Source organism: Podarcis vaucheri, assembly GCF_965113315.1.
Source record: "Podarcis vaucheri genome assembly, chromosome: 1".
Lineage (NCBI taxonomy): Eukaryota > Metazoa > Chordata > Lepidosauria > Squamata > Lacertidae > Podarcis > Podarcis vaucheri.
This window is the reverse complement of record NC_138759.1, coordinates 62,346,341-62,366,704: the sequence shown is the minus strand read 5'-3', so window position 1 is coordinate 62,366,704 and position 20,364 is coordinate 62,346,341. Positions and strand designations below refer to the sequence as shown.

Here is a 20,364-nt window from a genome sequence, read left to right as displayed (position 1 = left end):
TATTCCCTTTTCTACTGTTATTGTGTGTATTCCCAGATCAGATATGGCCAGTAGGTGATGCTTCCTGGTTTCAACGTTTATTGTAGCTTTAAATCTTTATACAGTGGTGCCTCGCAAGACGAAAAGAATCCGTTCTGTGATTCTCTTCATCTAGTGGTTTTTTCGTCTTGTGAAGCAAGCCCATTAGCGGATTAGCGGCTTTTAGCGGCTTATCTGCTGATCGGATCAGCTGATAAGTGGCTTAGCAGCTTAGAAAAAGGGGGAGGGGGAAAAAACCCGCAGGAACTCGCAAGGCATTGTCGTCTTGCGAAGCATGCCCATAGGAAATTCGTTTTGCGAAGCACCTCCAAAACGGAAACCCTTTCGTCTAGCGGGTTTTCCGTCTTGCGAGGCATTCGTCTTGCGGGGCACCACTGTATATTTGTTTATTTGTATAATGAGGGCCTCATCATATAGCCAACTTATAATGAGGACGTCGCTGTCTTTAAATGTAATCAGGACTACATATCTAGATGATAAGGGCTTGTTCCTCACTTCGTTATTTAATTAGTATTTGGCCAACTGCCAGATACCTGCTTAGTTTGACAAGTTACCATGCCCAAGACATGAACTGTACTTAGCTCAGCCAGAAGGACTGCCTATGTCGTGAACTTTCTGTTGGCCTTGATCCATGCCAACAGGAGAAATAAGGCCCACACATGCACCCACTCCCACGCTCCGTTAGAGGAGGGCACCTGCTGATCTTGGCAGCTTCTTCTTCTTCTTCTCTGGCAATCACTCGTAGCCGAGTAAGATTGTCTTCCATAAACACGGTTTTAACAATGAGCCCATAACAGACTGTGGAGGCTAATTCTGGATCCACACGTCCTTCCACAGTGGGGACATTGGTTTCTGGGCGGAAGTTGATCCTGGTGTGGATTTGCCAAGCGTGCCCTCCTCTTAGCACGTTTCTCCCTTGCATCCTGAGTTCGAGTGTCTTCAAAGCCCATGACACCTTTGGTAAAGGCTGTTCTCCAACTGGAGTGCTCGCAGGCCAGTGTTTCCCAGTTTATACTACATTTTTTTAGATTTCCTTTAGACAGTCTTTAAACCTCTTTTGTTGACCACCAGCATTACGCTTTCCATTTTTAAGTTCGGAATAGAGTAGTTGCTTTGGAATACAATCATCAGGCATCTGCACAACATGACCAGTCCAACAAAGTTGATGTTGAAGAATCATTGCTTCAACACTGGTGATCTTGCTTCTTCCAGTACACTGTAAAAATTTCCAGAGACACCGTTGATGGAATCTTTCGAGATGGCGTTTATAAGTGGTCCATGTTTCACAAGCATACAGTAAGGTTGGTAGTACTATAGCTTTGTAAACAAGCATTTTGGTTTCCCTGTGAACGTCCCAGCCCTCAAACACTCTGCACTTCAGTCGGGAAGAAAGCTGCACTCGCAGAGCTCAGGCGATGCTGGATTTCGGCATCAGTGTTGGCCCTTGTGGAAAGATAATTGCCTAGGTAGGAGAAGTGATCGACATTTTCCAATGTTACACCATTGAGTTGGATTTGTGGCACTGCAGAGGAGTTATTTTGTACTTGTTGGTGCAGCACTTTGGTGTTTTGGATGTTGAATGATAGGCCAAGCTTTTCGTAAGCTTCTGCAAAGATATTTAGGATGGTTTGGGGGTCATCCTCTGAGCGTGCACACACTATGTTGTCATCAGCATAGTGAAGCTCTATAACGGAATTTACGGTAACCTTACTCTTTGCTTTCAGCCTGCTCAGATTGAAGAGCTATCCATCTGTTCAATATATGATTTCTACTCCGGTGGGGAGTTTCCCTTCAACAAAGTGTAGGATCATGGCAATGAAAATAATGAATAGAGTTGGGGCAATAACACAACCCTGTATAAGAAGGCTGCGCTTGGTGCAGACCAACGGGATCTGGACCTGATTAGGAAACCATCTCGTCAGGTTGCCTGCTTGCTGCTTAAGAAATCCCCAGCAGCTGTGGGAAGTATTGAGACTTATCAGGAAGCTGCTTCAGCCAGCTGTTAATTGGAAGCCGAAGGAGCAAACTACTGAGCTTCATTCTGTAAATTCTAACTACTTTGCTCATCTTAGCTGTTACTCTGCTGATTACATGTTACTTAGTGTTAAGTCTTTGCTCATTGTAAGTCTTTGCTTATTTACTGTTAGGTTTTGGCTTATTGTAAGTCTTTATATTGTACAGCTTTATATTTCATATTTATGATTAGACTCTGTTATCAACTAATAAACAGAAGTCTTTCTTGCATCCAGTAGCTTGTCTGCTCTTCTATTCGCTAACATCCAAAGAACTCTCCTGCTTTCTTGGTGGTTTCCGTGGCCGGGTAACCACTAGGAACTCCCCAATATAGGGGAGGCAAAACACTGTGAAACTGATACCATATCCTTCTTCTGGTGGCACTAACTTCTGTTTCTCTTCACCTCTGCATGGCAGACCTGTGCTGCCTGAAGGGAACAGTGTTGTTCTGACATATGTTGTGATGGAGGTGACAAGGTACTTTACCATTCCTCTTTCATAACATTTTATTTGTACAGAATGAACCTGCAAGTGTCAGAGTCACTCCTGGGCAGCTTAATTTGCATCATGTGCATATTATATCTGTAATTTGAATATTAAAGGTAAAGGGACCCCTGACTATTAGGTCCAGTCGTGACCGACTCTGGGGTTGTGGCACTCATCTCGCTTTACTGGCTGAGGGAGCCAGTGTACAGCTTCCGGGTCATGTGGCCGGCATGACTAAGCCGCTTCTGGTGAACCAGAGCAGCGCACGGAAATGCCGTTTACCTTCCCGCCCGAGCGGTACCTATTTATCTACTTGCACTTTGACGTGCTTTCGAACTGCTAGGTGTAGAACAGGAGTAGGGACCGAGCAACGGGCGCTCACCCCGTCGCGGGGATTCAAATCGCCGACCTTCTGATCGGCAAGTCCTAGGCTCTGTGGTTTAACCCACAGCGCCACCCGCATCCTTAATTTGAATATTAGACACATGCAAATCAAGCAAATTCACTTTAACATTTTCTCCTTGCAAATGCTATAGTTGTTTCTGCCCAAGCAATCAGTACATGGTATACAGATATAGATATAATATAGATATAGGTATGAGAAGAAATGGGCCTGACTGTTGGACTTTGGATGTGGCTTACTGTATCAAATCTGGTGTTTTTCTTGACCTGTTGGACTGCCAAACTACTCACTGGCATTCACCCTTGGGACTTTGCATACCAGCGGCACTTGACAACACATGCACCGGGGTTCAGGACAATTGTATGTTAGTGATTATTTTATGTCTTATATTGAATTTTATTTTATTACAATTTGAATAGCCAGGAATTCAACTTGTTAAATGTTCTTCAAAAACATATTTCAAGCCACCCGAAAGAAGCTTGTGGACCACCTGTACTAGAGAACATAACAATCTCCCATCTATACTGAAGCCATGGATGAGGCTCCCCAATGCCAGGAAACAAATACAAAATTCACTGACTTCAGTGGGTGTATCTGTATTATGCCTTTAAAACTGGCTCAGCAGCCATTCCTTCAGCTTTTGGAACTCCAGTTCTGTGAAGGGGGAGCCAGTGATCAACAGAGGATTCTGATGCACTACAAATGCAAGATACCTGACATAATAAAAATTGCATACTGATATTCTGTGCGGAATTTCGGCAAAGCGTATTGTTATTTTTATGGAATACAATGAAACCTATTTTTTTTTAATGTAAGCTTTCCTAGATCCCAGCAGGCATTTCTAAAAAAGCCACATATGGCTGGAGAAAGGCAAATATTAGATTATGAGATCGGTGAATTTTATTACTTTTAATAAAAAGCTCATTGCTTAACTTGCTAGTAACTTCCAGCTGTTGTGGTTTTACAAAATAACATAAATATATTATTTTAAAATAATAGAATCCGTAACACTGGAAACCAAATCAATCAAATTGCCTTAGATAAGTTATTTGTCCTTTTGAGCTAAACTATCAATGAAAATGTGTGCCATAAAATATACAGAGCAATGGATGGGAAGAGGTAGACAAAGTAGCTGACAAAGAAATGTGGGGTGTGGGTGTGTGTAAAAATATGGAGAATTTATTCCTAACTAATAGTGGCATAATTCTAGAGGTGTGCTCTACAGGACTCTCTGGGTGGTATTCAACTACGTTTTACTCAGAATAAGCCAACTGAAATTAGTGAACATTACTAAGTTAGGTCCATGAATGTTAAACCCTGCTTTTCTATGAAAAAGAATGAACAGAGCCAAAAAAAAATTGATATTAAGCATGATAAGTATAGCTGAACAGGTCATGCTATTTATTTATGCAAACTCTGACTAATGAGAGTGTGCCACAAACTGTATATACGCTTTACCTTCTGTCTCTTACTTTCACATCCATCTGCTTAGGAAAGTTCTGCCTAGTTAGTTACCAAGCCATTGCTTTCAAAAACCTGAGGTAAGTTTTAATCTTCAAGTAAGAGCTCTTACATACAATCCTTGCTTGTATAAAGAAAACCAAGAATAAAATTCAATTTTATCATATGAGCTGTCACTCACAGGTTGTGTTTATTAGACATCACAATAAACCATGGAAATGAATCTGAGCCTCCCTCGGTGTTATATCTGAACCTTATATTGCGGTTAATCTTAACCCTGTTTCATTGAAACAAGATGCTTTGTAAACCACATGGCTCGTTTGAAACAAACCATAGTTAAACACAGCTTGTCAGGTTTGGCTGACACAACCTGTAGCTAATCAAATATAGAAGTAAGTGCTTCTGAACTCCTGCACCAGAGGAGAAGAAGTTTGGAGGTGAATATGTAAGTCTGGGAGAAGGCTGGGTTCATTCCCATCATACATCAGGGTTTACTGTAACATCCAAACACAGCCACTGCTTAAAGTGGTATAGCCCATAATAGATTTACCATGTCTTCTGTTGTACAATAACTGGACCCAAATCCCATGATTTCAATCAATTCATTATCAAATGTGCACTTAGAATAATTGCCTGATGTAACATGACCTCATTCATTTAATTAATGGAAACAGCCAGGCACAGTGACCAAAGTTACACTCCCATCATGATAAAAATGGTTCACAGCAAGAGCTGCTGCTCAGACTGCAGAATCCACATTTCCAGCACCTTTGGTCTATTTGACATTATGCTTCCTTTGCAAGCTTCAGGCATAAACCAACAGAAAAAAAGCTGCATCATTTGATAATTTCCAATTTCCCGTTGGTAAATGACTCCTGCTAGCTGCTAGCAAAATAACTGATAAAACCAAAGTATTCTTTTCTTCCTTTGCTAAGATATTAAGGTGACCTTTTAAAATGCATATAATATTTATGTGATAGAAGGATGCAATTAAGCAGGCCACTATTATATACAAGTCACTTAAGGTATACTGAATTTAGTGAAGACCTAATTGTTGGCTCTTAAGAACTACAGAGCCTATTTTAAAATGAAATAAAACATAGTGAAGCAGGAAATAGAGAACTATTCAATCTTTATAAATTTAACATCCATGCTGAAGTAAACCACAATACATGCATGATAAACTAAGGAAGAGGAAGAAGACACAAGGGTTGTAACTTCTGGCTAAGGTTTAAGAGAAGGAAAACAATGGCTGAAAAAAATCACTTGAGTCAGTAATTGAACTTAAGCAAACTCCTCAGACCAGAACTGCTCTAATAAGAACAAGCAAGTAGCACAAGACTCCAAAACAACAAGAAGATTAAATCAAAAGAGATAAATGAAAAGGAACTGTGGCGTTTGAAAGAAAGGGACTGGGTTAGACTTCAGTAAAAGAAAAACCTTGTGTAACTTTTTAAAGAATATTCTTACTCCACAGAGACAGAATATGCAAAAGAGCACAAGGCATGCAAGCTTTGAATAACCCTTTCCTAAAGCACTGGGGTTGGAAAGCCCTAATGCAATAATTCTCTCTGATTACAAACTTGGCCTATTAAGTTACAACACAGCTAACCCTCCTTCCTCTCCCCAATCCAGCATTAGGTGTCAGGGTCCCTGTACCTTTACCTTTAACCCCACCCTGGCATGTTCTGCGTACAGCTCACTTAGAAAGATTAGTTTCACCTATAACAGTCAAGTTGTCTGCAGCTCTCTTTTGACATCTAAGTAGTCATAGCAACACAAGGCACTCTAGATTGGGGCACCTCATACAGATAATGCTTTTCCTTGGACAAGCCCAGAATCTCTCTGAAGCACCCCGCTTTGGATTGAGATTCAGCTGAATCCACTGCACACCACTAACAGAGCTGTCATAACTTTTTCTGTCATCATACTTCAGCCTAAGTAGTCTGAGGCTATTTTATCAGTGGAAATGACTGGTCTCTTTTATCTGTTTTTAATATTGTACTTTAAATTGCTGTAAATTGCCCTGGGTAAGTTGGCATCTTTCAGGGAGGGTAAGAAATCTAATAAACAATAACACTAATACTGCTACTAATGATGATGAAAATTATAGTATAATTTTATTGTATACTAATGTTTTAGTATCTGTGAAGTGCCTGGCAATTTTGAAATGTTAAGGAGTATATAAATGATAATAAATAACAGCTGCTCAGATGTTACTAGCCCGGAGATGGAAAGAAGATTAAGTCCTACCAGAGAAGAATGGCAAACTAAGCTGTTGGAGTATGCTGAAATGGCAAAACTGACCAGAAAGCTCAGGAACCAAGAAGACCAAAACTTTAATAAAGAATGGAGAAAATTTAGAATTTACTTGGGAGACCACTGCAAGCAGATGAAAACATTAGCAGGATTGCAATAACACTTGTAATGTACCAAATCTTATGGACAAAATGGAGAGATATAAAATATGGATTACTGAATAATATGAAGTTGAAAAGGTTGACAATAAAACCCATGGAGAGGAAGGTGGAAAGTCCAGAGATTTGAAGAAATCTTTAAATATGGATATGTATTTTGTATTGTTATAATTCTATACATGTAAAATCAAATAAAAAACATTTCTAAATAAATAAATAAATAAATGTATGCATTCAATTACAGAAATACCCACAGTTCATAGAAATTCACCAAAAATATTGGTTAATAATAATAATTTTATTATTTATACCGCACCCATCTGGCTTGGTTTCCCCAGCCACTCTGGATGGCTTACATATGTACAGTATATAGTTCCATATATTCTGTGTATTTGGGAAATATGTTCAGTTAGCATCCAGGCAATGCTATTCAAAGTCTTGGGAACATCACCTGCCTCTTAAGGAACATGACTCTCTCCCTCTTTCTTTCTCAATCTCTATATTAAACCTATGGCACTGGCTAAATTAATAAATTTGATCTGCTTCTCTTTTGACTCTTGCTGTTTTGTACTTTACAGGACTTCTGGTGTTCTGCTGTCATTGCTATTATTAGAGGGTTTTATTCATTAACAACACAGTGACTTTACTTCAGGGGAAGTACCTAGAATTAAATGGTGTTTTGTTTTTTGTTTTTGAAAAGTGGCTAATAAATTGGAGAACAGACAAAATAAATAAAAATGACAGACTACCAGACAAGCAGTTCTTTTCTCTTTTTGCATGCTCCTCTCTTTGGCAGGGAGTGTCATGCGGAGATAACAGCAGCTCAAATGTGCTTGTGAGAGTCATTCTAAGGCAGGGATGGGGAATCTCTTCATCCCAGCAGGCCAGAATTTTATCTCCCCAACCCTGGTGGGCCACATTTGACACCCACAAATCACCTGGCATCACTGTGACACCAGGTGATTGACAGGTAGGGGAGATAAAGATCTGCTGCATGTCAGGAATTCAAAGCACTGTGCTGGGCTTACAGGTAGCCCTGCTTGGTGCTTTGAAGTACCACTGAGGCTGAGTATAACTCCAAGGCTAATTTCTGCAGGGATTGGGGAGCTCACTGGATTGGCATAGTGCCAATCCAGTGGGTTTTGAGTTACTGCCTATCAGGTGAGAGGCAGCAGCTCAAAACCTGCTGTTCCAAGGAAAGAAAAAATGCTCCTTTTTAAAACTGGGCATTTTTTTTTCTTTACAAAGAAACCCCCTTGGGAAGTGCTGTGCAAGGAGACTTCCAAACTCTTGTGCTTTGCACCAACTGATTGGTGTTTAGGAAGCACTGCAGAAGCAGCTTTGCAGGCACTGCCAGCTGAGAGTGCAAAGCCCCATTCAGCTCAGTCCCACCTTTTCCTGCCCCTCATTTGGTGTCATCTATGGCATCAGGTGTAGGGCAGGTGGGTTTGGCTTGCCCCAAATGACCTTGTGGGCTAAAGAAGGCTGGAGGTTCCCCACACCACTGTTCAAAGGCATAGCATTGCTGCCTCTTTGTATAACAAAAAAGAAGAATCTAAAATCAATTAAAACAATATACTTAATTTCCTCACTGGCTTGGTGCCTTAATACAATATCACCATAAAGCATTAAATGGACAATGTATTTTTATTGGTTTTCAGCAATGATTTACATAAGCCACAGGTTTCCCCTTACCTGTGCTCCAACTCTCGGATGGACAGAATGACTCCCGAAGTCGACGCCTGCTGCTGTAGGGTGGCCAGAAATGTGAACTCACTTTTATTCCGGAAGAGCTGAATTAACTTCTCACTAGAATGGGGTGCTGCATGGATTTCTCTGTCTACAGCTAAAAAAAAAGTTGGGGGAGAGGAAGAGGAGGGGAAGAAGCATACTGTAAAAATGTTTACATCTGTAAAAGTAAGAAAATGCTTTTCATTTTTGTCTCCTGTAGATACACTCTTCACTCTGGGGGGCTTGTGCCCTATGTGTGCTACTGCAGCAATCATGTATAAAAACAGAAAACATCATCTTTATCAGTGTGCCCCATTTGTCACACTGACAAGTTCACAATCAGACATGCACTGATTTTCTGACAAAGTTTCTGACAGGGGACGCTGAGCCATTCAGGTCTGCTGTGAGCAGATTACATTGCTGATTCATGAGGTGTGCTGAAACAAGATAATAAGCTCCCAAATTCAGAGGGTTTGGCTGGTCCCCGAGTCACTTGCTAAGCTCAAATTTCAATTTCACTACTGTCTCAGTTACTCTCTTTCCATAATACATGTAGAGAATCTGTCCTTGTAACATATGCAGACAGAAATGCATTATTGGTAGCAATACTCCATCGACATACTTTTGACTCCCAAATGTATTTATTTTACTACACTGGCACACATAATATACTTACAGGAATAAGCATCATTTCTGGAACATCGCAGTTTAAACAAGCAATATGTAGATGTTCATGCAATATTTATTAGACCACAATCTGATGTTTAGAGATGCATCCCTATCCAAGCAGGAATAAGGCAACACTCCAGCATTCAACTTAAAGCCACATTTCCTTCAGGTCTTGTTAGTTAGGGATAGGAAAGGAGTAATGAAAGCAACATATGACTATATTAAAGAGAATGAATCACCCACCCTCCAACCTACATTTCTATTTTGCTACCTTTCAGAGGAACAACCCTGTCACATATTTTGAGGACTAGTGTCCATTAATTCCATTACTTGTTTTTAAAGCCACATGACATGACACAACAATCCAGATTTTTAAGTGTTAGTATTATTATTATTAGGTTGCCCCAGCCACAAAACTAGATTTCTAATAAGGGTTTTCTAATAAGTTAAGTCCAGTCAGAGGCGACTATGGGGTGCAGTGCTCATCTTGCTTTTCAGGATGAGGGAGCCAACATTTGTTCACAGCTTTCCAGGTCATGTAGCCAGCATGACTAAACCACTACTGGCACACAGAGGACTGTGACAAGTGCCAGAGTGTACGGAAACGCCGTATTTCTTCCTGCCGCACCGGTACCTATTTATTTCCCTGCCCTGGTATGCTTTCGAACTGCTATGTTAGCAGAAGCTGGGGCAGAACAACAGGAGCTCACCCCATTGTGCAGATTCAAACTGCTGACCTTCTGATCAGCAAGCCCAAGAGGCTCAGTGGTTTAGACCACAGCACCACCTGTGTACCAGATCCTTTACCTTTACAGTCCTAAAGACAAACTAGGTGTAGCCTATGTGCTGTCCTCCAGATGTTGTGGACTATAATTCCTGGCCATTAGCCATGAAGGGCACTATGTTGGCTATTTCCACGTATCAGGAATATCACATGCACCTAAATTCAACAGAAAACTTTGAACTACAACTGCTAACAGCAGTTTAAGGGTCAAACTAGATGTGCTATTAAATGGAGGGTTTCCTTTCAATGCAAGCAATAGCGCCCAAAGAACTTGTTTTGTTAGGACCACAGAAGGGAAGGGAAGGGCTAAACGCCCTCTCCAACACTTGCTACTATCCTGATGATTATCACCAAACTCCAGCAGCTGCTAATTTTTTTATTTTTTATTAAACACTTTTAGGTACAAGATGCCCTAAGCAAGGCCATTTAAAATACTGAGCTCATCCTAAGAAGCAAAAATGGAGAGTTGTACAGTGGCTACTCCCTTGGCTCCCAGATGTCACCAAATGCCATGCAAAGGGTCTCTGTTATATCTGGTACGGTGCTGGCTGGGGCTGATGGAAGCTGTGGTCCAATACATCTGGAAGACGCCAAGTTGGCCAAGTCTGCTTTAAATACACTGCTCAGAGGTTTCTAAAACAGTAAGTGATTAATAAATGCTTTGAAATAAAGAAAGAGGCCTTCAACGAGCTAGGGGAAAAATAGGTGCCACCAAAAGTGCTCCATTCTTGAAATTCTGCATCTTCAGTTATCTATAATTTAGTTAGTCTCCAAGTCTCATTTCTCATGGGAAAATGAAATTCATTATGCCATAGCAGCCAAATTTCACGTATATATCAATGATTTCATTTCCAACACAAAATTATACTAAGTAATAGAAAAAAGGGGAGAATCCTCATCTCCCTATTCCTTTCCTTGTAAATGATTGATGTATGTCCCTTAGCCATCAGATTTGATTACCCGCATTTTGAAGCATAGCATGAATGTTATGAATGACATAAAATTACCTAATTCTTTCTAAACCCTAGCCTTGGGAGATGTCAATGCTTACATCAAAAAATGTCAATTAGTATTCAAATATATCCTTAAAAACACAAGAACTTCTTATTGAAAATCTTCCCCCACTATCAACCATGTTTTAGCTTTTGCACAACACATACACAGGTACATTTGTTTCAATTTCAATTATGCAATATTCATATATAACTCACAGAGAGGTGGGGAAGAAGTCATGCAGATAAGAGCTGAAGGGTGGGGAAATGACAACAAGATAGCAGGCAGCCTGGTTGGGGTGGTAGGCAGATTAACCATGGCAGTTAGCCTGTTTATGACACCATGGCAGCTAGCCCATACCATACCACATACTAGCATTGTTCCAAATATGAGATAATTCTTTCATCAGAAACTTGTTTCCACTAGTGCAAAAAAAAACCTCCCCCCCCCGAACCCAGCTCTTCGCATTGGATCAACCCAGCCACTCCTTCAGCATTGCATTACACATATTGATTGGCCTTGCTATGGCAACAGTGGTCACTGTATTCAGGGCTGGGTAGGAATTTGCCTATCAGGTGAATTGGCTATGGCCTGAGGGTTTTGCCTACCTCATAGCAATTGCCACAACTTGGGTGGTTTAGGCATTGGGTGACCTGAGTCTTGGATGGAGCCGGGGGGGGGGGTCGTACCTTCCCCTCTAGAAATAATGTATTCCATTAAAGGGATCCGTGAAGGAGTCACTTCTGTCCATATGCCCATATAGGGGCTTGGGTTTCAGTGCTCCTCTAGGTGGCAATCCCTGCAGGGATACCCCATACTTGATGTAAGTCAGGGGTCAGTAACCTAAGGCCCAAGGGCCAGAAGCGGCCTACAGAGGCCATTTAACTGGCCCATGAGCCGCCCCCGAACCGAGCAGCCCGCTCGGTGAGTCCCTGCGCACTATGCTAAACCGGCGCAGCACAGTGCAGGGACTCTCTTCCACGGCTCCAGAAATTGCTTCTGCGCATGCCCAGACACCAGAAATCGCTTCTGTGCAGGTGCAATTTTCGGCATCTGGGCATGTGCAGAGGTGATTACCAGAGACGCAATTTCCGGTATTGCGCTGCACTGGTCCAGTCCACGGAAGATCTCTGTGGGAATGATCCAGCCCATGCCCAGTAAGCCTTGCCGACCCCTGGTGTAAGTCATAGGAATCTCCACTGCCGGGTTGACGGTTCATGTCATTTTTGGCAGGTGGGCCAGAAATAAATGGTTACCCATTGCCTATGCTAAACCTCTTCAGCTATTGTCAATAAAGTTGTGGCCTGATTTGATCACATCTGATGGTGTGGTGTCATTTATTGATGGAGGAAGGGGGAACACACTGCCTGGGCCTGCAAGAAAGATGGAAGTGACAAACACTCCAAAATCCTCGAATCACCAGTGGATGATTTAAGGACAATGAAGCAACCCAGAACAAGTTACAACTCTGGCTAATCTAGGCTAGTCTGCCAATGGCCTTTCCTCACACATGCTGTCATTTCAGATGCTACTTTCCAAGCAGTTCAGCCACAGCTGCTTCCAGGCATCCATAACTATCAGGGACACAACTCATCAGAAAGGTCTGCTATGCAGGTTTCGTTGAAATGCACTGAAATGTATTACCATACTGGTGTGCAGCACCCATTCATTTTAAATAGGACTTTAAAAACTCTCCTGAAGATTGTGCCCTAAAGCAATGTTTTTGACAATGTACAGTAGTGGCACTTTATCCTACATATTTCAAAATTATATAGATAAAGCACAGTAATATAATATTACAACATAAAAGATTAGAGTTCCAACTCACTAGAGCATATGTAGTACTATTTCACTGCCATTCTGAACCACTGCCATGCAATGCACTTTGCAAGAGAACACATATTTGAAAGAGCTATTTCCAGGAAACACTGTGGTATTTCAGTGCATGTGCCAAAGAATAACAAGCTTAGCACTTGTTATGTTTACTAATCCAAGGCTTGTATTAACAAACTGTGCCTGCCAGCGCACAAAAGGGAAATGAGAACTCCTCTTTTTTCTTTAACTGAAACACAAAAATGAGCTATGCAACACAGAACTGCTGAACTTCAGCGATGTTCCCTCTAGATTAAAGGTGCCCTTTCATTTACGGTGCAATCCAATCAAAGTTAATTCTAAAGTCTCATTATTTCAATAGAGAGTTAATCATATGCCTAATGCTTTCCAATTGCAGTAAATGAAACTTAAGACCTTTTCGACTTTGGCTGGATTATGTCCTCACATAAGTATTTTCAAACATATGATTAAATCTAAATATCAGGCCTCATATGCTTCAGGAGCCACTGTTGCTCTGGTCATTAACATAGTCTATAGCTGATGGTGCTGTTATGCTCTGAAACCGGTAATAATTAAAAATAAATAAATACTGTGTGCACACATTTCTAACACAAATACAGTTTAGAAGGACCACAAGGTTGTTTGGTTTGTCCTTATCCACTAACAAGACAGGGCCATCTAGTCTCCCTATCATGACCAGGCTACATGATGCCATTGCAAAATCCAGGATATTGCAGGACAATTAGCCCCAGATTATTCAAGCAAGTCAAAGGCTGCTGTCATATTTGCATATGCCTAAAACCATGGGTATCTATAGAAGGGGGGGGGCAACTGCTCCACCCCAAATAAGCATAAAACCCAATTCCCAGCTTTCAGGGGGGGGGGTTGTTTTTGTTTTTGTTTTTTAAATAATTTTTATTAACTGGCCAATCACATCAAATTAAATCATATCACATAAATTCCGAATTACAAAGCCGAATTTTAAATTTTGTTGGGGGGACCCATATTTCAAGATCCGAAGGGGGATTCTGATCATCTTCTTGCTGCTGCATTAATGTCCCAATCAGTCCAAATCAGTCCAAACAAAGTTCATAGTTCTATCCCATCTTATCTTGCTGTTTCCACATCACATCTTGTTCATATATTTTCTCTTTTTTCTTTATGATCTCTTGATAGTCTCCTTAAGCCGATAAACACCAATAGTAATAATAGTCCTGTGTGAATTTTCCGTTCTTCCAATCCTCAAATCGAGATGGTTTCCATATATCGTCTCCTTCATAGATAACATCACTCTTTCCATCATAGTCTCGTAAAACTGTCGCTCTTAAGTCCCACTGAGGAGTTTAACCCACAATATATAAACAGCTCTATTTCTCTCTTTCTCCTCCCAGACTCAAGACCTCCGACAGAACTTCCCAATATGGCGACGGCATTTTTAACTGCGTCATTCCCAAGCTCTTACACATTCCACGCTCTTCTTAAAACGTGCTTTGGTTCGAAAGTTTATCTCCACACAGCCTTAAATCCACAGCTTAAGTCCTTAAAACGACATTTCTGACTCATGAGGGGAGGGGATTCTTGTTTAATCACATAGGGGAAGAAGGAAGAGTTTTTTTCCCCTCCCCCATCAGTCATTTGCCGTACCTTGTCTTGGCGTATCTTCTCATGTTTTATTCTTATCTTGTTTTGTCAGAGATCTCTTCTGTTAGCAGTCTTTACTCCCCCTTTTCTTGAAATATGTGCATTCCTTTCATCCAAATTGTTTCCTTTGAAGTTCTGCATCTAGTGGCGCGAATCAGGGATGGCATTCAGGAGTGCCGAAATCCCACAGGAGGGCTTTGTGCCTAGTGCCTCCACCCCCACAAATTCGCGGGTGGTATAGGGCACAGCAGGCAAGGGCCGTCCCCCCCCAATCCTGGGGGGATTAAGGAGGCTAATTACCCCCATCATAGCCTCCAAATTACCTCGTGTGGGTCGGAGAGATGTTATTGTCAGCCATCTTCCAATGCGCCCCCTAGTGTTTTTGTTTTTTTCCACATGATAATTTTTCAATGTTTTGAGTCTTCTTTGAAGGCTTACATTCAGTAAAAACATTCACTCAGATTACAGTTAAGTATTCACAACGAAAAAATAATGAGGAAAATTAGCAAAATAAATCATAGCACTCAGAATGGTTTTCAAAGATATTTCTAGCCCTTGTAAAATCTTAAATGCAAGGCAAAATTTTGCAGAAACTCAAAAGCTCATTCCCCTTCTGAGAAACTAGCCTGCTCCTGCCTTTTAGTGTTTTTAATCAATAAATGGAATCATATCAGTAATTGATATTTAGGAAAGCAGAGCTAGCTGATTAGGCAAAAGGGCTTAGAGCAGGTATGGCATACCTGTGGCCTTCCAGATGTTGTTGATTTCCGGATTCCAGCAGTCTCAACCAGCATGGTCAATGGTCAGAGCTTATGGAAGTTGGAGTCTATCTCATCAGGTTAAGACAAGCATTATCTGGAGAAGGAGCCTCCCAATTCATTTTTAATTTTAAAACTTTTTTGTCTGTGTGAGTTCACTGCTGACAGATTGGTAGAAAACAATTCAGAAATCCAGTACTTTCGTGGGCAGAAATATAACAGAAAACCCATTATCTTTCTAACTTGGGGCTTATTTCATATTAAAAATGTGAGGTAGTCCTTTTTTTTAAAAAAAAAGCTTCCCTATAAATGTAGTTAAAGTACATCATTACTATACACATAGTGCAGGACTGTGGCTGAGATAGCATGGACTACATAAGCCTTGCAAAAGTACTCTAGTATTATTATACCCATTCTGACGGGAGCAGTGTGTGTGTGTGTTAGAGCAGTATCTGGTGCAGTATTGTTACGCAGTTGGTTTTTAGAGAAATGGAAGGGGTGGAGCTTCGAAATTGATTCAAGCTGCAGTGCCGTTAATTAATTGAAGTCTGAAGTGGGTGAAGGGAGCCAAGGAAATAAAATAGTTTCAGCTGTGGGGAAAGACAGGGTCAAATGGTCCAGATGTCAGATCTACTTGTAGATGGACAGTAGTTCTACCCATTGAGTAACAGCAGAGAAATACAGAAATACAAGTTTCTCAGAAACAAGGTCTACCCAAGCCTTGTCGCCAGTTGTGCAGTAGTTGTGGACCTGCTCTCTGATGTTAGTTGTGTATGTAATGGACATCTGTAGGAATTTTTCAGGGAGTGGAGGAGCAACAGAAATATATATGATGTGATTATGGACAAAGTGACTATGACCAAAGAGGTGCAAGCCTTAAAGTACAGTGGTGCCTCGCAAGACGAAATTAATCCGTTCCGCGAGTCTCTTCGTCTAGCGGTTTTTTCGTCTTGCGAAGCAACCCTATTAGCGGCTTAGCGGATTAGCACTATTAGCGGTTTAGCGGCTATTAGCGGTTTAGCGGCTATTAAAGGCTTAGCGGATTAGCGGCTAAAAGGCTATTAGCGGCTTAGCGGCTTAGAAAAAGGGGGAAGCGGAAAAAAATCGGAACACTCGCAAGACGTTTTCGTCTTGCAAAGCAAGCCCATAGGGAAAATCGTCTTGTGAAGCAGCTCAAAAACAGAAAACCCTTTCGTCTAGCGGGTTTTCCGTCTTGCGAGGCATTCGTCTTGCGGGGCACCACTGTATTGAATTCCACAAACCATAGCCTCATACTTAACTTTGATAGAGCTGAGGTACACATTTTTTGCAATGTTATTTTTTTTTAGAAATGGAGAGGAAAAAGAGCATGGATGGGTACAGATCCTTTCAGTTTTATGCACACAGAGTTTTAAAGCACTAAAAAGTCACTAACAAGACAATCCAGACCCAAGATCCCCTGGGATGAGTGAATTTGGAACAGGTGGACCTTGGGCTGTTCTGCCAGGATTCACTCCAATATCCAGGCTCAGTTGGAGATACGGTGGTGTAACTCCCACATCCCAGTTCAACCAAGGATATGACAGCACAGCTTCAACATTCTGGCTCAGCCAACACAGGCCCCCAAAAGCGAGGATTCTGTAGGTGGAACAAGGAAAGACTTGCATCTGTTCCAAATATCAATTTCAGCTCTTGTGGAAAGTATATTATCAAATCTTCTGCCCTAAAGCAATTGCCCAAATAGGTAGCCATGTCATACTTCCATCATCTTCACTTCTCACTTCTCATTGATGAAACAGGCTCATGCATACAAAAGAATGATCGCAATAAATCTGTATTTATGTATCACCCTCTCTAAGTGCTGATTCCTGTACTCCAGGGCAAGCAATGAAGGCCTGAGTATGTCAGGCAGGCCCTGTCATATAATGTCAGATATTATAACATTACCATAATAGTGTGAGAACCAACTCTATGGGAGAAACAATCCCTATGCCTGTTATTGACATCAGAACCAGTTCCATATTTACACGTGTAGCTCAGTAAAAATGCTTAAAATCCCACTACTCAGTTTGAATGGAAAGCAATGCAGAGAGACTGAACTTCATCACTCGGTCTCCTTTATAAACAGCTGATAGGTGGTAATTTCAAGCTTTGCTTACTGATCAAATAAGCTCCACCTCAGATGCTGGATTAGGCTGGAATAATTATGTACAAGATAATATGCATGGGATTCTGGTTAAGAGAAAACTGTATGCTTATATGATGCCTCCACTGACCGCCCCCCTGCCATATTAACTCCCTAGAACTTCACCTTCCCATTCCATGCAACTACTAAGCTTGCTTTAAAACATCCCAACCCCAATTCTGAAGCCATTTCTGTGCTCTTCTGTGCTGCAGACCTGCTTCGCACCCATTTTCACCTTCATATCCATGTCCATGCCTACGCCTCCTTTTGTGAAGCTCACAGCCACCATACACTACCCCTCCCCCATGGTAACTTCCTGCATTTTCATCCTCCCACACATTGCAACAACTAAGCTCCCTTTTACCTTCTGCTCAGTTATGAACCATTCCCTCCTATTCTTCAGATGCTGCTGTGCCCCTGGCTTTGCTCTTCAACCCCATTCCCATGCCTTCTACTCCCTCCTTGTTTGCAATCCCCTTTGCACTCCCATTTTCACCTTCAGTCCTTCTCCCTCCACCCTCCTCCTCACTTTTCTTAACTCTCCCTTGCCCACAGATCCTCCCCATTTCCCTTCCTCCGCCTTGCTCCTATCTGCAGCATCCTTTGCACAAACACCATGGTGATACATGTTACTGTATGCAATGGTACCTTGGTTTACAATCATAATCTGTTCCGGAGGTCTGGTTGTAACCCAAGGTGTACTTTCGCCAATGGGGCCTCCCCAAAAAAATGGGTTGTAATAAAAAAAGGGTTCTAATAAAGAAAAAAGGGGACTTCCGGGTTTGACATGGTTGTAATCCAAAATGGTTGTAATCCAAAGCAGTTGCAAACCAAGGTACCACTGTATTTAAGATGAAAAGTGTGCTAGTACCATTAACTTGTGAATGAAGGTTAAGTTTAGTTGCTGTGTGCTGTACATACATGAGTGTTTGCTTGTTAATAAAATATCTCTTCTAAATTACTACACTGTATCTGGAACTTCATGCTGAATACAATACACGGTACCAGGAGCAAAATACATGGCTGTGGGAAAGTACTATGGGATATTTGAAGCTAACACAAGCAGTGGGATAGCTAGCTGCTCGGGTGCCCGGGAAGTGAGCACACCCAGCGCCCAGGGGCTGGCTGCCCATGGGGTGGGGCAAGCCGGGCAGGGTGCTCTGTGCGGCACCTGCATGGAGTCCACCCACCACTTCAGCTGCAGAGCGTCGGAGGGGGAGGCAGTGGGCAGATGCGAGCCACATGTTGCCTTTTCGAGTGAAGCGGTGGATGCAGGCACCCTAGCCACTGCGTCACTCCCAAGATGGGTGGCTTGGGTATGCTGTAGGCTCCACAGTAAGTGCCACCTCCTGGGTGAGTGGCCCCCAGTGGGCCCCCCATGCCCCCAACTATGCTGCTGAACACAATAGCCTTTCCCAATTTCCTTCTTGCTGTACCCACACCTTGTTTCGAACTGCCACTTTCCACCCTCTCTCATGCATCGCAGACATCTGTCATGGTTCAAAATTGCAATCCCTCCTGCTTGGTTTCCTCTATGCAAACCTCTACTTTAGTCAAACTTCTGCAAAGATTTCGTATGGGTAATTGTATTCTTGCTAGGATATAACCACCCTCTTTTATTCCTTTAATTTCTCTCCAAGATATTTCTTAACATTTTGCAAAATCTGATCTGTTTGATTTGAGGCTTTTGTTCGCATTTGCACTGAACTGCTTGTAATGTGAAGAAAAATATATTTTGGGGGAAGGTGTTAAGCATCATAAAATCCAGCTGTCATACATATATGCTTTCATTCTTATGTTTCACCCGGGCAATGGAAAAGAGCAAATATAATGTCAATTCAGTATGTTGGGGTGCAATTCCATGGCAACTTGCACAAGTTCATTTGCACTGACTTGGGTAGGAATACACAGTTCAAGTGGCATTTGAATAATGCTCCGGGACTTGGAGCACTGTAAGCCTCAACTAAAAAAAAAATAGGATAAAAATAAAGACAGGAGAATGCAGGGAAATCACTGCTTCTATTATCAGTTGAAAATGACTGTCTCCTTGTAATAGAATGCTGCTTTCGTGGATAATATAGAGCAATACTTTATCCAGTCATCTTCAACAAAATATTACTTTTCAGTTGAATGATAATGCAAGCTCAGCAAAATACACAAAGAAATAAAGACATGACTTTCACAAGCCCAGCTAAGGTAGCTGATTCCCTCACACCCACCTCCCCCTTTAATCTGAAATGCAGGGGTTATTTTAATCAAATCATTGTGTTTCTGAAATCAGAATCAGGTGGGTACTAAGTAGCTTAGTGTACTCATTTGAGCAAGCAGTGTGATCACATTCTCCACATCAAAGAGAGGCTATTCGAGAAAGGTCCAGCTTAAGAGGGGTTTATATTTACATCAGCAAAAACTTTCATGAGGCAACTGTTTCTTTAATAATCTTGCCACCATTTTCTGTCCACATCAGCACAATAGATAAATTACAGCTGCCATGGAACACTAAGTCACCTCCACAAAGCTGAAAAAAAATCTGTTGTTTTTTCAAAGGAGATATTTTGCTACTGTTTGGCTCTTTTCCAACACAGCCCTTTAAACTGACAGCTAATTCATGAGGTGATAGCAGTTGTATTTTGCTCCTGCCCGCCGCCGTCTGCCCAAGGTAGCAAGAAAGACTGCACTGATTAACAAATCACAGACATGCAGCTGCATGGCATGTTCAACATGTCAGAAAATAGGACAACTGTCTTAAGTAAACCTTGAAGACTACTAGACTCACAATTAGATCTAATCAGACATGAATGAAGGGACATGAGGTGGTGAGGTAGGAGGAGGGTAAGCAATGTCATCCCCTTCCCCACCCAACCCCACAACTTAAAAAGGCATTCCATAAACTGAACCAATCCTATACTGTCTGAGTGATTTGGGACATTGCATTTTCCTCCACTATTCCTGATCAGATACACAGAACATAC

General features: G+C 41.6%; 1 protein-coding gene across 4 annotated transcripts in view; it reads right to left on the bottom strand.

The window, feature by feature from the left end:
* The window catches only part of NELL1 (neural EGFL like 1), a 382,749-nt gene that overhangs the window by 314,284 nt on the left and 48,101 nt on the right, over positions 1-20,364 (bottom strand). For all 4 annotated transcript variants that reach the window (XM_082195852.1, XM_082195851.1, XM_082195854.1 and 1 more), the window contains exon 3: positions 8,515-8,665. In XM_082195852.1, coding sequence (XP_082051978.1) covers positions 8,515-8,665 — 151 coding nt within the window. The remainder of the gene's footprint in view (positions 1-8,514; positions 8,666-20,364) is intronic.